This window comes from Aphis gossypii, chromosome X (genome assembly GCF_020184175.1).
Source record: "Aphis gossypii isolate Hap1 chromosome X, ASM2018417v2, whole genome shotgun sequence".
Classification (NCBI taxonomy): Eukaryota; Metazoa; Arthropoda; class Insecta; order Hemiptera; family Aphididae; genus Aphis; species Aphis gossypii.
In genome coordinates this window covers 30,848,167-30,865,596 of record NC_065533.1, presented here as the reverse complement: position 1 = coordinate 30,865,596, position 17,430 = coordinate 30,848,167, and the positions used below count along the sequence as shown (strand labels likewise).

General features: G+C 24.4%; 2 protein-coding genes and 1 long non-coding RNA gene across 3 annotated transcripts; 1 reads left to right on the top strand and 2 right to left on the bottom strand.

The window, feature by feature from the left end:
• Nucleotides 1-4,037: 4,037 nt before the first annotated feature.
• LOC126552728 (uncharacterized) lies at nt 4,038-8,484 on the top strand. The gene is made up of 3 exons (XR_007606140.1): nt 4,038-4,217; nt 6,539-6,594; nt 8,149-8,484. It is a non-coding gene; the product is annotated as an uncharacterized LOC126552728 (long non-coding RNA).
• Nucleotides 8,485-8,592: 108 nt separating this feature from the next.
• On the bottom strand, nt 8,593-10,787 carry LOC114130557 (28S ribosomal protein S18b, mitochondrial). The gene is made up of 5 exons (XM_027995548.2): nt 10,586-10,787; nt 10,364-10,502; nt 9,384-9,481; nt 9,180-9,310; nt 8,593-8,881 (listed from the first exon to the last, which is right to left on the bottom strand). Exons 1-5 carry the CDS (start codon nt 10,667-10,669, stop codon nt 8,749-8,751), a joined length of 585 nt encoding a protein of 194 aa, XP_027851349.1. The 5' UTR covers nt 10,670-10,787; the 3' UTR covers nt 8,593-8,748.
• Nucleotides 10,788-13,114: 2,327 nt separating this feature from the next.
• LOC114130579 (uncharacterized) lies at nt 13,115-16,326 on the bottom strand. Its single transcript, XM_027995578.2, has 3 exons — nt 15,419-16,326; nt 13,747-14,437; nt 13,115-13,672 (listed from the first exon to the last, which is right to left on the bottom strand). Exons 1-3 carry the CDS (start codon nt 16,192-16,194, stop codon nt 13,343-13,345), a joined length of 1,797 nt encoding a protein of 598 aa, XP_027851379.2. The 5' UTR covers nt 16,195-16,326; the 3' UTR covers nt 13,115-13,342.
• Nucleotides 16,327-17,430: the final 1,104 nt, after the last annotated feature.

Below are 17,430 nucleotides of genomic sequence, written 5' to 3'. Positions count from 1 at the left end.
TGTTAGGTTTAACAAGTACAAAAATAAACGCCATGAACTAATATACATAATGAATAATGATTAATGGATATCAATGATATCATATAGTACAAAAAACATAAAAAGTGTTAATAATGGATAAATACAGTTAACCTACTATTTGCTTAAACTAGGTATATATATTTTTGTATCTCACATAACAAATTAACTTTAGTGTCTCGGTCTGTGTAAGTGCATAAAATATATATACCTATGTCCTGTACTATACTGGTATACATAGAAAGGTTTACGACGGATAACCAATCACTATTAAACATAGGTCATTTAATAAAATACAATTTTTCGTATGATAGATTAATGTAAGAAATCAAAAAATAGTTCTTATGGTTTTATGTTAAAAAAAAACATAAAACATAAAATTACACTAAGAATATTATAACTTTTATCAGGAACCTTGAATTTAATTTAATTTTTTTTTACTACAGACAAAAATTTATATCATTAAGATCATACCCAAATTGAATTTTAAAAAATCGGAAGTTTGTTTATTTAATTTAATAATTTATATTTAATGTATTTATTTATAACATTATAACTATAATATAATTATAGAATTTATCTATCTAACTAGGTTTTTTTTTTTTTTATATAAGCAAAAAAAGGTAAACTATGATTTTGGCTAAAACTGGCTAAGTACTTACACTTTTTTAAATACCTAATGTATTTGTAAAATGTATTATAATTTGTGAACTTTAAAATTTACTTAGTTTGTAGATATCTGACATTCTGACTATTCAAAAATTTGAAAAAAATTGTTTGTCATTATAATTAATAAATATTTTATTAAATATTAATTATTCTTGACTTCTTAAATTATATAATGGATTCCAAAATGCATGATCTATTTTACATATTTTAAAGCTTTTATTTCGTATGAAGGTGTCAACTGTTGAAGTTGAAATAAATAATTACCTACATATTAAAGTATATGAGTATATTATACATTCATACATAGTATAATATTGTTTATCAAAATAATTCGTGTTAATTAATATATAATCACAGAATGTATTTGGAATTTGCTTATTCAAAATATTTTGAGGCTATACTACATCATAGCTAGTCTAAATTTATACAATAGGTATATATAAACTTCTCACACTTTTGTACAGAAATACATTATACCTATTATCCTAGTACCTACGGATTATATATAGATACATGGTCATAAGAATTCAAATTTTTTACAGTATTGAATTATTATGACTTTCAATAGTTCAATAGTTTGTAACTTTACTATAATACTAATATTCTACAATATCGTTAGGTATCTGTGTTTATATTTAAACGTAATTCTAAAATCCATACTTTTATATTTCATTCATAATCAATTATTTGAGGTAAAACAATTTTTTAGGTTTTTACATAATATTATTTTTATTGACTTTCTGCTGCTTTATATCTTTATAGAAGTAAAAAATGTTTATGGTTATTATTAACCACAGAATTCGCAGAAAAAAATGTATTTTTCATATTATATCAAAAATATTTTTTGAAGATTAGAGAATATTTAACTTATTTTTTATAATAAATTGATGATAAACTACATAATCTGTAAAAAATCTTATTTTTTAATTTTATGAAATGTTTTGACCTAAAAAAAAAATCGTACAGCCAAGTATTCAAAGATGAAGTATAGGAAAATTACACATAATATATAGATATTAATTTTAGCAGACGACTTTCTAGTTTCTTGATAGAAAAAACATATTATATTGAATCAAATCTGTTATAATTTCCTCACTACCTATACTATATACCTACCTGTCCTACCTACGTAATGTAATGTAACATTTACCAAAGGAATATCATCATAGATTATTATTTATATTATTTATACCTAGATAGCGTATTATAATAATACAGATAATTAGGATTATTTTAGAATATTTTCAGATTTAAGCATTTTCTGAACATATTTTAAGTTTCCATTAGTGTATACTGTATACTGATTACCGACTGTAATATTATAATTAAGAGGATGTCAGCGCACTATTTGTTTTCTCTCTCTGGCCCACGCGCAACATAGACAAAACGCATTTACGCAGAATCATTTTTTTCTATGTTTTTAAGTAATCGATTTTATATTTTATTGTTATTTGACTTTGTATTTGACTTTCAAAATAAACAAAATAATGTTGTATATTTAAACGATGCTTAAATTGTTTTGAGACCATATTTTAACAAATCGATATGTCATTCCCTCAAAAATATTATATTCTATCATTTTTGCAATGGGTGTTTTTACTCTAAGATTATTTAAAATGATAGAAAAGATGATTCTTCGTAAATGCGTTTTGTCTATATTGCGCGTGGGCCAGAAAGAGAAAACAAATAGTGCGCTGACATTCTCTTAACATAATATTTAAACTTTTAAGAACCTATAAATCCGCTCTCCATTTGTTTTATTTGACTAAGCTAATCATTATTTTACTTACACTACTTACAGTCTATAGAGTCTATGACTGTTTATATATATATATCATATATATTATACTTATGCATATAGTAATAAAAATATTAAATATAAATCAGAATATCATCAATCGTGTATCCTTTAAAGTTGTTATGTATACATATTATATAAAAAAATTAAAAAAGATAAATAGTACAAATTACGTATGAGAAACAAACATATTGTAAAATGTTAAAGTATGTACTGACAACATATTCTATAGATATATTACTATAATAATATCACTTACTTTTTTTAAACTGAGGGTACACTCGTCTGGCTTCGATTTTATCGATATGCTAGAAAAACAATACAATGATGTATACTATACACTGTATATTGTACTATTATTTGAAACTAAAAATCAATGACAAATCTACATATGCATTCAAAAATAATTTTTAGTGGATACTAGCTTAGACTTACAAAATAAGAAAAAATGGTCTATACAGTTAAATCTTATAAACTGAATTGTAGTATAAATTTGTATACCTATAGTAAGAAAAAAATGTATGAAGACTATGTGCTGTTAAATGCAGATGGTGTGCATTGGGCAGCTAATAACAAGTAATAATTGATTTTAATCATATAATATATACATAATATTACCTATAATGTATCTTAACGTCAATTTTTTTTTTCTTAAGGGTTCAAATTTGTTTTGCAAGAGGATTACCTATAACAATAAAGTTCAAGGCCTGACATTAACCCGAAACGCGCTATATTATAGTACGGGTGTTATAATTGCATTATTTCCATTATTATAATATGTTTAGCATCGACACGCGCTAATCTCACGACAAGCCTGCTGATATGGGTATCAGGGTATAGTACCTACCAGCTAGCTGCTCTGGTGTACGATTTATCGCCGTGACCAGCATTATTGGTTTTAATCACGAAAATAGTAACGCGTGTCCGAGTAGCTTAAACGACTTGCTGTGGGTACCGAGCGTACGCATTATAATTCGAGATCAGTTACACAAAACAGTATTATACGACTATCAAATCGTCCCTCAAAATTTCAGAACGGTCGTCTTCGTGTGGACCAAAATAATAATTAACGACGGACTTTTGATGCTTACTGATTAACATAACAATGTGTCCGTTTGAAAGCGTGAAGATCATCGTTGCCGGGCATCAATTTAGAGAAACTAAAAAGAAATTATCATACCGGACGATTTGCTCTGTAAATTTATGTGTTTTCAAATCGTTATCGTTACACGTCATTTTTAAAGAAACGATAAAATATTTATGAAAAAAATTGTATACAGTACAACGTTCTCTTAAATTAATAGGTAAATTCGTTATTAGTACCTATATTTCTTCCGAGAATCAGCTAGTACTTCTAATATATTTAACAGTATAGTATTGTTCATAAATAATTAATTAAAACAAAAATTTATAATTATAGTTATAAACTCATATTACAGATAACTTAAAAAGTTACAAAAGTTTAATTAACTGCTGGTTTGATAATCAATTTTAATAAATTGAAATTAAAAAAAAAATCTAATTAGCTGATAGCTTAGGAGTAATTCAAATATATTATATTAGATTCTGAACGAAGTGATAAATGTACTGATTTTACAATGATGTGTGTTTATTTTTGTTTTTTTTTGTTTTTGTGTCTGTGAACTGCATAACTTGTCGAAATAATGCTTCAATTTCAAACTTTGGGAGTGGTTTTTGATGGCAAAGTGAATATCCTCAGTACATTGTACAGGTAAAACATTTTCAAACCATTAAAAAAAAAAAAACGAGACGAACAAAATAAACTAACAGAAAAACGGTAATTTTTACGCAAAACCTGTTTTAGACCAAATCGATTTTTTATATGGTTGTAACTCAAAAACTAATTACTGTAAATACCTACCTACTTGAAATTTTCACCATATAGGAACATCGTTTCAATGATGTATATTTAAATGTTTGAAAATTAACTCGAATAAAAATGTTAGCTCTACGCTAATTAAGCAGTCTTCAGAAACAATAGATAATGACTAGGTACAAATTATATTTGCTTAAATTAGCAAATACATACGCTCACAAATAATATGCACATATAATATAATTTATATTTTATTCTTATATGTACTTGAATTTCAAGTTAAAATTTATTTTAGACCATTAATCTACTTTTTAACTGATTTACTTATAATTATTATAAATACGCGTATTATAAAATAAAATTATGCAATTAATGAATTTGAGTCTACGAACTACCAATGCATGTGAGTCATTCCATTCACATTTTAAAGAAAATTTTTACAAAGAAAAACCAAACATATTTATGTGGCTCAATAATATTAAGCAAATTCAAACTTATATTAATTATTGTTAAATAAGAAGTATTCATACTCCAAAAAAATCAAAAGACTTTTGAGCAAACAAACGTCGTATTTTTTTACTTTATTTTACTTTGTATTATAGAAAAAATATAATATAATATACTATTTTATTATTTTATTTATTGGAATTTGAAGAAAAATAGAAAGTGGAGGAAAATGGTCAATAATTATTTTTTATTTTTTTGGAGGAAAATGGACCCGCCCCGTTATATATGGCCTATAACATTATAATGTACTGGATTAATGCCGTTGAATGAACGACAAACAATTTTAACTCAACTCCGGAGAAAGAAAACCTCCAAAAATCGTATTAAACCTATTATGTTGTAATACATAATAATTATAATGTAGCCGTCTGTTTTGTTTTCCAAATGGTAAGTACTAAGCAGACATTTGATATTATAATTGTACAATAAAATACAATATGTATTTTTATTTAAGTTAAAACTATTTAGTTATATTCAAACACATAACAATACATTTTTACAACTATGTTTTCGGTAAGGATAGTCCGACTGTCAATGAGCGGCTTTTCATCATAAAATACCTAGCTAAAATGACTACTAAAACTTATTCCAAAAAATAATATAGATTATTTAATCATTTTAAGAAAACAATAAAATATTAAATCAATGGAACGAAATCATAGAAATTAAAACTGTATTTTCTCTGAATGTATTTATTGAATTTATGAATTATTATAATATTTTCGAGAATATATTGCTTATTATAAGTTGGATAATATAATATCTACATTCTACATATTAAAGTATTAAAAGTGTGAATAGTTTTTTTTTTTTAATGATTTTATTTAGATTATTAAACATTAATTTATGTTGTTTTTCAAAGTAATACCTATTTGAATAAATTAAAATATTATTTTAGAATTTAAAAAAGGGATTTTATAAAACACTTAAATTGACTATAAAATATGTTTTAGAAAGTTAAGAAACACTTGTCAAATTGGGTAAGTGTTATTTAAGCACTGTCACTTTATTGACTGATTCAAAATATTATTGTGATATAATATTCTAAAAGTAGAAGACTAAACACTTCAATGTTTTGGTAGTAAAGATTTAGATACCTACCTACATAATTGTTTTTGGTTTTATATTATGCATGGTTGGTAATAATTGAAATAATACATCATCTCAGCATTTTTAAAATTGTTTACATTTTTTTTTTAGTTTTTTTTTTAAGCATTAATCAGTGGCAAGCTTAATATTTAAAGTATGAATTTAATATTTTATTTTATTATTTCCAACATTCAGTTTATAGGCTTAAAAATTATAATATATTATTCCTATATAAAAATTGTTATGACAATAAATAAAATGTGACTATACTTGTTGCTTCTACCAATATTATATTAAATATTCATAAATTGTATTCGTGTTGCAGCAGACATAAGTGACTTATTTAAAACTAATACAGTGTACTCTCGATTACCTGTTACCTTCCGCGGATTCATCTATATACAATTGAATACAAAAATTATAAAAAAATTTATAAAGTTTAAAATATTTTTGTATTTTTGTAATATTATATGAATGTTTAAATAACAATAAAACATGCTCTAATATAATTTTCCTAAAGTACTATTTTAAATTAAATCATTCTTATTCATTCAATTGTTTTAATAATACATATAATATGACATAATTATAACATTTTTGTTTGAATTTTAATTTTGCAGATTATCCATGGATGCCAATCCACCCTATTCCGTGGAAAATCGAGAGTACCTAAACTGTACGTCTATACCTTAATTTTTATTCAATAAGTTATAACAATTAACCAAAAATAAATTCTATTTTGTTATGTTCACACAAAATTAACAATGCTTTTTTGTTAGCTCATCAAACAAAAAAATATGTTATAGTGGCTATAGACTTAAAATAAAATCACATTAATGTTAATCGTATAAGTTAATTACAAACTTAAGAATTACCTATTGCTTATATATCTTACCTTAGTTATTGAAGAATATAGCGATTATTTTCTCTTAATAATTTAATTAAGAAATTGGTCTTTAAAAATGAGCTTGGAAATTATTGACTAGATAGGCTGGATGAATATATTTGTAGAACAAAATCAGATTTTCAGCTAAACATTTTCAGCATTTCTTTATTACAAAAGTATGAAAAATTCCTGCATACTCTTATGCTCTAAAGTTTAGAGTCTAAACTAACAGTAATTGTTACGAATTGATTGTTTTTGAAGTTGTTGGATATAATGGATATTTACTGTTGCATGTACTATGTTCTATTTTTTATTTAATATAAACCTACCTATATATTTCAATACAATATTTTAGTTTTATTTAAATTACCTACCTATATTTAATGTAATATGTCTATATAGTGTGTTTATGGCCGTACTTTGTCATATTTTTATAAGTTGTCATTTAGTTATGGTAGTTAATACCTTTACAAAACCATAGCTACCTACACCATGAATATATTATATTGGTTCAAGAGTACTTTGGTGTATGTTAAGTCTTTGAAACAATTTAAATGGTAAAAATTTGTCAATAGTTACTAACTCAGAAATGTCTCAGTAGGTCAGGGGTTAGATTAGGTAGGTTAAGGTAGAGAGATTGACACCCCAATTCGACGGTTCATAATTGTATATAAATTTGTTTACCTCGTAAAAATTTTAACTTAACATTAAATTCATTCAAAAAATAATAACAACTCTTCAGAAAAAATATTATAGATAGGTGGTAGGTATAACGTATAAATTATACCCATAGGTAGACACTTCTAGTTAAATAAAAATCTCGAATCATTTAACAAATAACATAAATAATATAAGTCATTTGGTTTGGCCTAAACTTGATGTCAACAAAAAAGTTTTTATTTATTAATTTTTATCTATTTTTACACCAATTATATTTACTTTATTTACATTTGTGAGTGATTATTTTTATAGTATTTTCCGATAAAAAAAAAAACTTCAATTATATTTATATCAAGAAATAAAAGCAATTAAATATGATTAAATAAGGACTTAATGATATTATAGTACAACAGTTTTTTATACATCAAATAACCAGTTATTTTTTCCTAATTATATAGTAAGTAGTTGGCAACATTCAAAACAAATATTCAATATAAGTATCTGAAGTATCATAAGTATTTTTGTATTCAAAATCCTCAAATATTCTAAACACTGGACTGTTAAAATAACCTTCTCTACTACTAAAAATAATGTACTATTAAACTATAAAAAATAATTTTTCACATAATTTATTGTTTTATTTGCTGATAAAACTACATGTTTAAAATGACTTTATTATTTCAGATTTCAATATTTCAAGTATTACTTAAATTAAAAAAAATGCGGCTGATATAATTTCAAGAAAAGAAAATGAGTATTTTCTGCACAAGATAAAATGTTAACTATCTAAAAAATAAAATTGTATAATAATTGATTTTAGATATTTTGTTCATATGAATAAAAATAATTTAAAGTTGAAATTGAGTTGTTAAATTATTTAAATATTAACTTCTTATTTTTATGAATAGTTAAAAAATATCTCTAATTGAAGTACTAAAAATTATTATTATTTAAGTTATAATTAAATTTTACTTAAACAAAAGTAAAAACATAAACATTTTTGTGAAATGATTTTGTTGTGACTAATGAACAATATTGTTTTGTATTATTCATACAAAAGCCTTTTAGATTTTAAATTTATTTATTACATCAGAAATTCAAAATATTTACTTGTATAAACAAAGATTAAATTTTAAAAACAACTTTTATTTTATATTTATTAATTTTATCATAGATTGATTGCTCACTGAAGTTTAAATATTATAGCAACACAATTATTACCCAATTTGTGTTTATTGTAAATAGTATGTAAACTAATTTTAAATACAACTCTATAAACTTAAACTAATTTGAATTTTTAAATTCATCATAATTGTAATGTTTGATTGGAAGATCAAATTTAATTAATCCCCAGTCTTTGGCTTTTTTTACAGCAACTATCAAATTTTCATGTTGTTTCTGACAAATTCCAGTTAATCTATAAACAAAAATATACATCATATTAGTATTATATAAATTAGTAAAAATATGATTAGTTAGCCATTGTTATTTAGAAAACAAATATTACTCATGGTAAACAATTTTAAATATTAGGTCAATAAAGTGATCTATGACCTATGTTAGTTTTAATTTGATGTATAAAGTTGTTAAAAATCTTTAAAACTTTTATTATTCAAATAATGAAAACTGTAAAAATAATATCAAATGAGTTTTTTCTTTCAAAAATCTAAAATACCAATTGAATAATTTATTTCATATACACTTAATATACATACTTATAGGATAATAGTTTTCCAGAATAAGGAGATATGAATTGTTTGAGCAAATCCACATTTCTGTAGTCAAGTATGAGGTATTCGTCACGACATATTGGACATGGATTACCAGTTGCAATCATATCAGCTCTCTAAATATGAATATATATGATTATATAATAGCACTAAGAACAACTTTGGTTATTAATTTAATTTACAACTCACTATGCATGTTTTTCTAGTTTTTTGTGGTGGAATACTTCCTTTGTGATTTCTGCGATATTCTTTCCATACAGGATTATTTCCATACGTAGCTTTATATGCTATAGATAAATAAAAAAATTATTCAACTTTACTTATAATTATTTTAAATTAAAAACTAATGCAATTAGAAAAAAATATAAAAAAAAATTTCAATAGACTATTGAAAGTACAGTTAAAATAAATAAGGTAATTTTTATCTTGGCAATTTTAGTCATAGATTTTATTACTCAACTATAGAATATGTAAATAATATTAATTACTCTTTATATTTATTTTTAAATTTTATGTCTAATATTAAAAACATTAATATATTGAAAGAATAATCAATTATCAAAAATATAAATCAATAAACAAAAACAATTACATTAAGTAAAAAGATTGCTTGTTTATTATAATTTTGATTATTCTTTGTTAATATACATTATTGGCAATTTTCTATGAATATTTTTTGTTTATGTTTAATATTTGATGATTCTATTAAATATAACAGTATTTTACTGTTTTATTTTATTTAAAAATTAGAAAAAATTGTACACAGCAATTTTCGAAAATGTACTAATATGCAGATTCAGAACTAAGGTGTTTTTTTATTAATATTATACATTTAAGATCTAAGAGAAAAATGTATTGATTTATTCTAGTAAAACTAAACAACAATCACAGAACCTACTTCATAGGCAATGATATTCTTCAACTATTGGAAAATAAATAATATTTAAACAACAAACAAATTATACAAATTATTAATTAATTGTAAAACTAATTTATTGATGTTTCTTGGACTACATTAACCTTTCAGCAGTATAAATAAGGATTTTGTCATTTTTGGTTCGTAAAAGGAAAAAAAATCAAAATTTTTATTGAATTACGAGTTGTAATTGTTAGAAAATTATCTAATAGAAATATTTATTTAACTTAGAAAAATGTGTAAAATTGCATACCATCACTTTGCAGATATTCAATACTAGTTTCGGCCGGTATCACAGTTGACCTATCTTTTGGCGAATCTCGATGCGTTTCATCTTTAGTAGACAATTCATTATATTTGACTAGGCTTGTGTATACATTTCTCCCATTGCTCTAAACAGAAACAAAGTTCAGTTTAATGAACATAATTTAACTATTAAAAAATTAAGATACCTAATGTATTGATATTTACTTACAGACACAATTTTATTGCCGGTTGATAGACCACTTGATGCTTTAAACAGTGTTGACGACAATCCGCGAATAGTATTCCAAAACATTTTTTGTGAGCGTACTTAAAATCTATCTACTCAAAAATAAATTTTATTGAAAACATGTAACAAAAAAAAATTTGTAAAATGTGTTTCTGGCTCACTCGTTGTTCCTTATCTTTATATTAAGTTTTTAATAGATAAGGTAGTACAATTATTTGTTATAAACAACATTTTGTTTCAGACGACATTTCTTCTAAACCCTTATTTTCCCAAAACCTTGAGCCATCATCACATAGATAATCGTCAATGGATTACAATTCGTATTAATTAAGAGTTAAAACACGGGCAATTCTTTTTAATTGCGTTTATTGTTTTTCCGAGCATTACTGACAAGTTATAAGGTATTCAGGTATTCTGCCATTCTGGTATTGGTTAACAAATGTACCAAGTAATGGTATGAATATTTATTCATAAGAGGACGCCACACCCGCAAGTGTTATCTCCGTCTTATAAATATACAACATAGTAGAAACCGTTTCACGAGGGCAAAAACAACTTTGGTTGTAGTCAAAATTAAGCAACCAAATTTTCACACTAAAAAAGAAGAGATTTTGGACTTCGCAAACTTTTTATTTTTTCGATATCAGAACTAGATACAAACAAATACAAAGTTATTCAATTTTAAAAACCACAAAAGTAATGAATTTTTCAACGACAAATTAAATTTAAATTTAAAGTATAAACATTGATTAAATTTATATATAGTATATTTAATCAATGGTATAAAGTAAAAAAAAAGTATTACCTATACGGCTATATATAAAAAAATGTAATTCACAATTTAATAGTACCTAATGATACTATAGAGATATACCTAATTTATTTTATAAATAAATAAATTTAATAATATAAAGGAATATAAAATACATCATTACCTATTATACTATAATAAATTATTGTCAATCGTGTCTAGAAACATAATAAAAAATACTGCGATAATTACACGTTCAATTTTAAATTTAGTTTTTGGAGGTACGTTATATCTATGTAGCCATGTAGGTAGTTGGTACTTAAGCAGATCAAAAATTTTAAATTTTTGTTTGCAAGCTAAAAAGCCTGACAATTAAATAAAAGGTTTCTGATAAATCTATCCCATATGCCGATTAAAAAATCTTTACAAACTTTCCTGAGTTTTTTAAATTTCGTTTATTCCCCATGATATTTTTTTTAAATATTAAATAGACTATTAAATTTAATTTACTTTAAGCTCCTTTGTATTTTCACTCTATACGTAAGATTTCAATAAAACAAAGGCCGAAGATCTCACTGAACATAGCTGAGTTCAACAATAAAAAAATTTAAATTAAATAAAAATACATATATTTATTACCTAGTGGATGAACCACGTTGCATTTTAATAATTAACTGTTTAGAATTTTAAAAAACATTCATACATTATACTTATAGTCAATGGCGTATATTGAGTGGTGCAAATGTAGCAATAATTGTACTACCGTATTTGAAATGTAGTAGTGCAAATTTGTATTTTTGCACTACCAGAAAATCATTAAAATACGTACACTGTACACTTATAATTTCTATTTTCAAAAATATACATTTGTTTTACAAAATACAAATTACAAATATGTACTCGTATAAAATTGTAATTTTTGTACAAGTGTTGTTTAGTATCTATCATCAATAACTTCAATCCTGCTTTAACGGTACAACTTGGTAAGTATTTTTTCAACGATAATATCAATTATTTATCATCTTATCTACCAATCACTATGATCTATATAGTTCACAAGTTATTGCATTAATTTTAACCAGGCAATTTATGAGTTTGATGCAACATGTTTTAAAAGAAAACGTCGACTCAGTTTAAAATAAAAAATTATTTGTAGTTTTTTTTTTAATATTATATAATAATAATGCTTTTACTACTTTAATAATTCAATACTTAATTATTAATTTAACATAAAAAAGAAAATGTTTAATGAGTGGAAATTTTCAAAGGTATTAGTATTAGAGGGTTAGAAATCAAAATATTTCTCTGCACCACTATAGAAATTGAGGCCAATTTACGCTACTGTTTATAGTAAGGAAATTTTAAATTCAAATTTAATAAAAAAGGAATGACTAATATTACACTTAAACTTTCAAGGTTACAATATGATATTAATACAATGTAAATAACTATTTCTAACTTACATGCAATAAATATAAAAATTATTCGTATTTGTACTTATTTTAAATCAAACTTATATAATCAACTCTTCAGTCCTCATCAAACATAATAATGAATTCACAAGTGACATAGGTATTTACATTTTCAACACATATTATATTAAGTATTTAGATATAGATAATAAGCCTGCGCTTCAGTGAAGCAGAGAAGAAAAAAATGAAAACATAAAGTATTTTGTTTTAATTCTTTAAAAAATTGTATCATTTTTTTTGTTATATTTTAAATATATTACTAAATAAAATAAAATATACAACTAACACTTAATTTGAACATTAATTATAATTAAAATGTTGACTGGTTAAAATTTTTATTTATTTGCATATCCCGCAAAGTCGCAAAGATCATTAATTTTGATTTTATACGTCATACTACCTATATAAAACTTTTTCTGAAAGAAATTGGTTTTCTTTTATTTTTTGAACTATCCGTGTCTTTTTCATTGAAATATTTTACAATTTGTTCAGCTTGTCTTTTCATATCCTCTCTAGTTAGATATCTTCAGATTTTTTTGGCATATCTGTCGATTTATTTTGTTTTAATAAAAGAGAAAATCTCATTTGTCTCTTTGCTAAATCTGCGTGTATGTATTCTTGAACTTTAAACACATACATCGCACGTGCAAAATTCATTTGTTTGGAATCAAATTCATCAGGAATTATTAAATTGCACCAACGAAATTTTCCATCAATCACTCCAATCATAGATTTTACTTCTTCTATTAATGTTGTTAATTCCTCGGCGGTATTGTCTAATGTATTTTCTTGTGAAGTAAGATTCATTTTGATAAATGATAGTTGTTTATTATCGTCAATGGTAACCTAAAAATATTGAAGGTAGCAGTACACTGTTATTGTTAGTTATTTTAAATATTTAAAAACAATGAAACACTTACATGGAGTTTTTTAAGTATAATTTTAATATTGTCCACGTAAAAATACAAATCATTAAACAATTTTAAATAATGTATTTTGATTTGGTCAACCTCAAAAATATTTTTTTGTTGATCATCAATGTATGTTTTGAAAATCTCCACTTGTTTATTGAATTCAATATCTTTGTTAGTCAAAAGTTTCAATTTATCTACAGTTTCTTTTTTATATAACCTTTCCTTGAATAATAAATTCTGTAAAGTTGTTCTTAAAGTTGTTAATTTGCTTAAATTCATTAAATCATTTTTAGTGCTCTCGACATATTTTATTAATTCTTCTAAACCATTATATCCTGTTTGTTTTATTATGTAATTAGCGGCCAACTCATCATTTGTTGGTTGAATATCACCAAGTGTTACATAATCAAGGATATTTTCAGGAAATTTATAATCGGCAGATGCAACATCAATATTATTTTTTAAATTGTTCAAAAATTTAGTTTTTTCATTTTGATGGACATAGTACATTATTCCAAATTGTGAAATATTATTACACCAATTGTTCTTTCTTTTTGCTTTTTTATTTTTTACAGCATGTTCAACAATAGTATTATCTGGATGTGATTTTTTGTCAGATGTATCATTATTCCACGGAAGTTTCGAATAAAATGTTTTTTCAATTTGTGTGGGTGGTTTCTCTTGCATTAGTGTTTTCCTAAATTAAATTTTAGATTAAATGACTAATAACTAATGTATTTTATATTAATCAATAACTATAAGTATTTAATTAATTATTAAAAAATGAATTCACATTTTGAATGGTATTTTACCAAAATAGATAAATAGATTACTATAGTAAATTATATTTTGTAGTACCTATTGTGTAATATATTACAGTTAAAGTGCTGAATTCCGTTATTTTATGAATTAACTAGGTAGTTCAAGAATTACAAATGTTAATTAATGTATGAAATATCAAATAATACCTACTTGAAAATCATATTTTAACCAGTTTTTTATTAGTCATTTATTTTTATAGACTAGTTATTCTATACAATTTTAGTAATAATAATTTTGTGTTATATATTATAATATTTTTTTTATTTTGAATTGGATTAATTATAAAATTGTACACGCAAGGCTGTTATAACATTTAGAGTTGCACAAAACGTCTTTTTTCCCACAATCACAGTGAATTCGTAAAATGACCGTAAAACTATTACTACACGATAATCTTATGATAGCACGATAAACGTACAATAGTCATGATTATTGCGGTAATTTATGCTTAATACACGATTTAAGATATTAAGATTATCTTAAATCGTGGTTTAATACGAATAGACCGAATATGACCAAAGATAAGACACCGTACGGGCGCCCAGTATTATCGGTAAACGGTGATCATAATATTTTGTACAATTTGACATAGGTAATAACGAAGTAATGCAAGATAAAATATAAATTACAATGTGAATTTGTACTTGTAAATGTATTTAACAAACACGTTTAAGTTATTTCATAATTTACCTAGGTATTTCATAAATTATTTGATTCAACACTTCAGCTGTAACACATATTGACATATAATAGCCATATAGGTAGGTATATATTATTATCGATTGCAGTTGATTTTAAAGTCGTTACACGACTAGTAGTAGTACGTACGTTGTTTTATAAAATTTAGTAAATTTACCTACTATATTCCATTGAATCCATTATTGAATTTAATTTGTCGAGGTAAGATGTGTTTTTACCGATAGATTTTTCTTTTGCATCCTTCTCGGCAAAATAAGTTTTAATATAATTTGCTGTGTCTTCATTGAAGTTTGTACCAGTTTCAATTTCTTTCATAATGACCATAGCCATTGCTTTAGCGTCGGTTTGTAATTGTTCTATCACAGTATCGTACTTGATTAAATTTTGTTTAACATCATTTACCATGCTTTTGGTCTTTCTTTTAGTAAAGTCAACCAACGCAATTTTCTTAACTTTATTTACAATTTTTCCCATTGTTTTTTCCATTTTACGTTTTTTGATATAGTGCTGTTCACCTTTCTGTGGGTTTGGACGTCTTTCTATATCTTCCAAATTTTTTATTGCTGTTTTAAATTGCTCAACTCGTGCATTTGATACTTTAGTAATTGTGTGTATAGAATTATTTATGCTTGATTTTATTTTATCTGGATGTAAATATCTGTATCTTTCCAAAAAAACCTTACTTCCAGCATCTGATAAAATGAGATCTTTAAAGTCTTCATTTACCTCTTTAAATTGTACATAACATTTTTTAATATTGTTTTTTAATTCGTGAATATGATTATTTTCATTTTTTAATTTGACATCCAATCCAGCCATACGATCGCGGTGTTCTGCATCTCCCAATAGTGTAGTATTTTCCATAATGTCACATTTCAAAATATTTGTCCAACGCTTATCTTCCATCATGTTAACTCGTTCATATTCATTCATATTGTTTTTCTTCAGAGAATTTAATTTTATAAATTTAAAATTTAAACGTTTTTTAAAATATTATATTATTAAAAATGTGTCAATACAACATTTGTTGTGTAACTATAAAGTATTATGATCAGTTATAATATCCCGTAACCGTGAAATAAGTAAATATCTATTGTAAACAGCTGAATTTAGTTTGGTTAAATTTCGTTAAAACATATGAACTAAACAAAAATAATAATTATATATCTCGGATATAATAATACAGATACTATACAACGATCCCGTTAAATTTTTTGAAATAGCTGTTAAAATAGATTCTGAGAAGTGTTTTTTATTTTGTTCGTCATCATTTTTTGTCTTTTTGATATAATATAGAAAAGATCAAATCTCTATTCGTGCTTGACTTGCAGTTGGCTGTTTTCGCCGTTTTAAGTTTAGGCAATTGAATAAAGGAAGTATAGAGTTGAATAATTTAGAAAGTTAATTTTTAATTGTTTCACGTTTTCATATTATGAGTAAAATATGTAATGCGTTTTAAAAAAAACATAAATTTACAATACATTAATTTTTCACAACATCGTTTTTTAAGTGATTTGATACAAAGAAACGCGAAAAAAAATTATAAATTATTATAACAGGCGTATCATGTGGCTATCTTTATATTTTATTAAAATGTGAGTCTATTTCTTATGACAGTTATATCTGAAGTTGTACTGGACCGATTTTCATAATTTCTTTTCTAACTTATTTAAGTACTAGGTGTGTATATGAGAAAGAAAAGACCAAAAAGTTAACTATTTAAATAGTTATAAGAAGTATACGTATCATAATCGTAATAAAGTTTACGTAAAAAAAATATTAATTAATTAAAAAATAAAGCAGGTTATTATAACAACTTTATCGCGAAATGGCTCATTATTAAACAAACACCGTAGTAAAAAAAAATTGATACAATTTTGAAACTTAAGGGTTAGAAATTATAAACTTAGGTACGTACACATCTCGAGGGGTCCGCAATCCACCACGGGTGGTTTGCCTACTTGATAATATACTAGGTACTCGCATAATCGTAAGAGAGTCTCACGAGCAACTCCAAGCCACACATTTTCACATTTTTTTCACATTTCACACATTTTCCGCGGTGGATTTTCGCAATATGGAAATTCATAAATTTAAATACTACTGGACACATTACAGCGGAATTTCCGTACGGAAAAAATAAAATCGCTAGATACATATCGCGATTAT

Coding starts and splice junctions, on each gene's coding strand:
- LOC114130557 (XM_027995548.2), bottom strand. CDS start 10,669: ATGTTTTGGAATACTATTCGCGGATTGTCGTCAACACTGTTTAAAGCA. Junction 10,503..10,585: donor CCGGCAATAAAATTGTGTCT/GTAAGTAAATAT, acceptor GTTTCTGTTTAG/AGCAATGGGAGAAATGTATA. Junction 8,882..9,179: donor GGAAAACTATTATCCTATAA/GTATGTATATTA, acceptor TTTTGTTTATAG/ATTAACTGGAATTTGTCAGA.
- LOC114130579 (XM_027995578.2), bottom strand. CDS start 16,194: ATGAATGAATATGAACGAGTTAACATGATGGAAGATAAGCGTTGGACA. Junction 14,438..15,418: donor GATTCAATGGAATATAGTAG/GTAAATTTACTA, acceptor AATTTAATTTAG/GAAAACACTAATGCAAGAGA. Junction 13,673..13,746: donor TTATACTTAAAAAACTCCAT/GTAAGTGTTTCA, acceptor CAATATTTTTAG/GTTACCATTGACGATAATAA.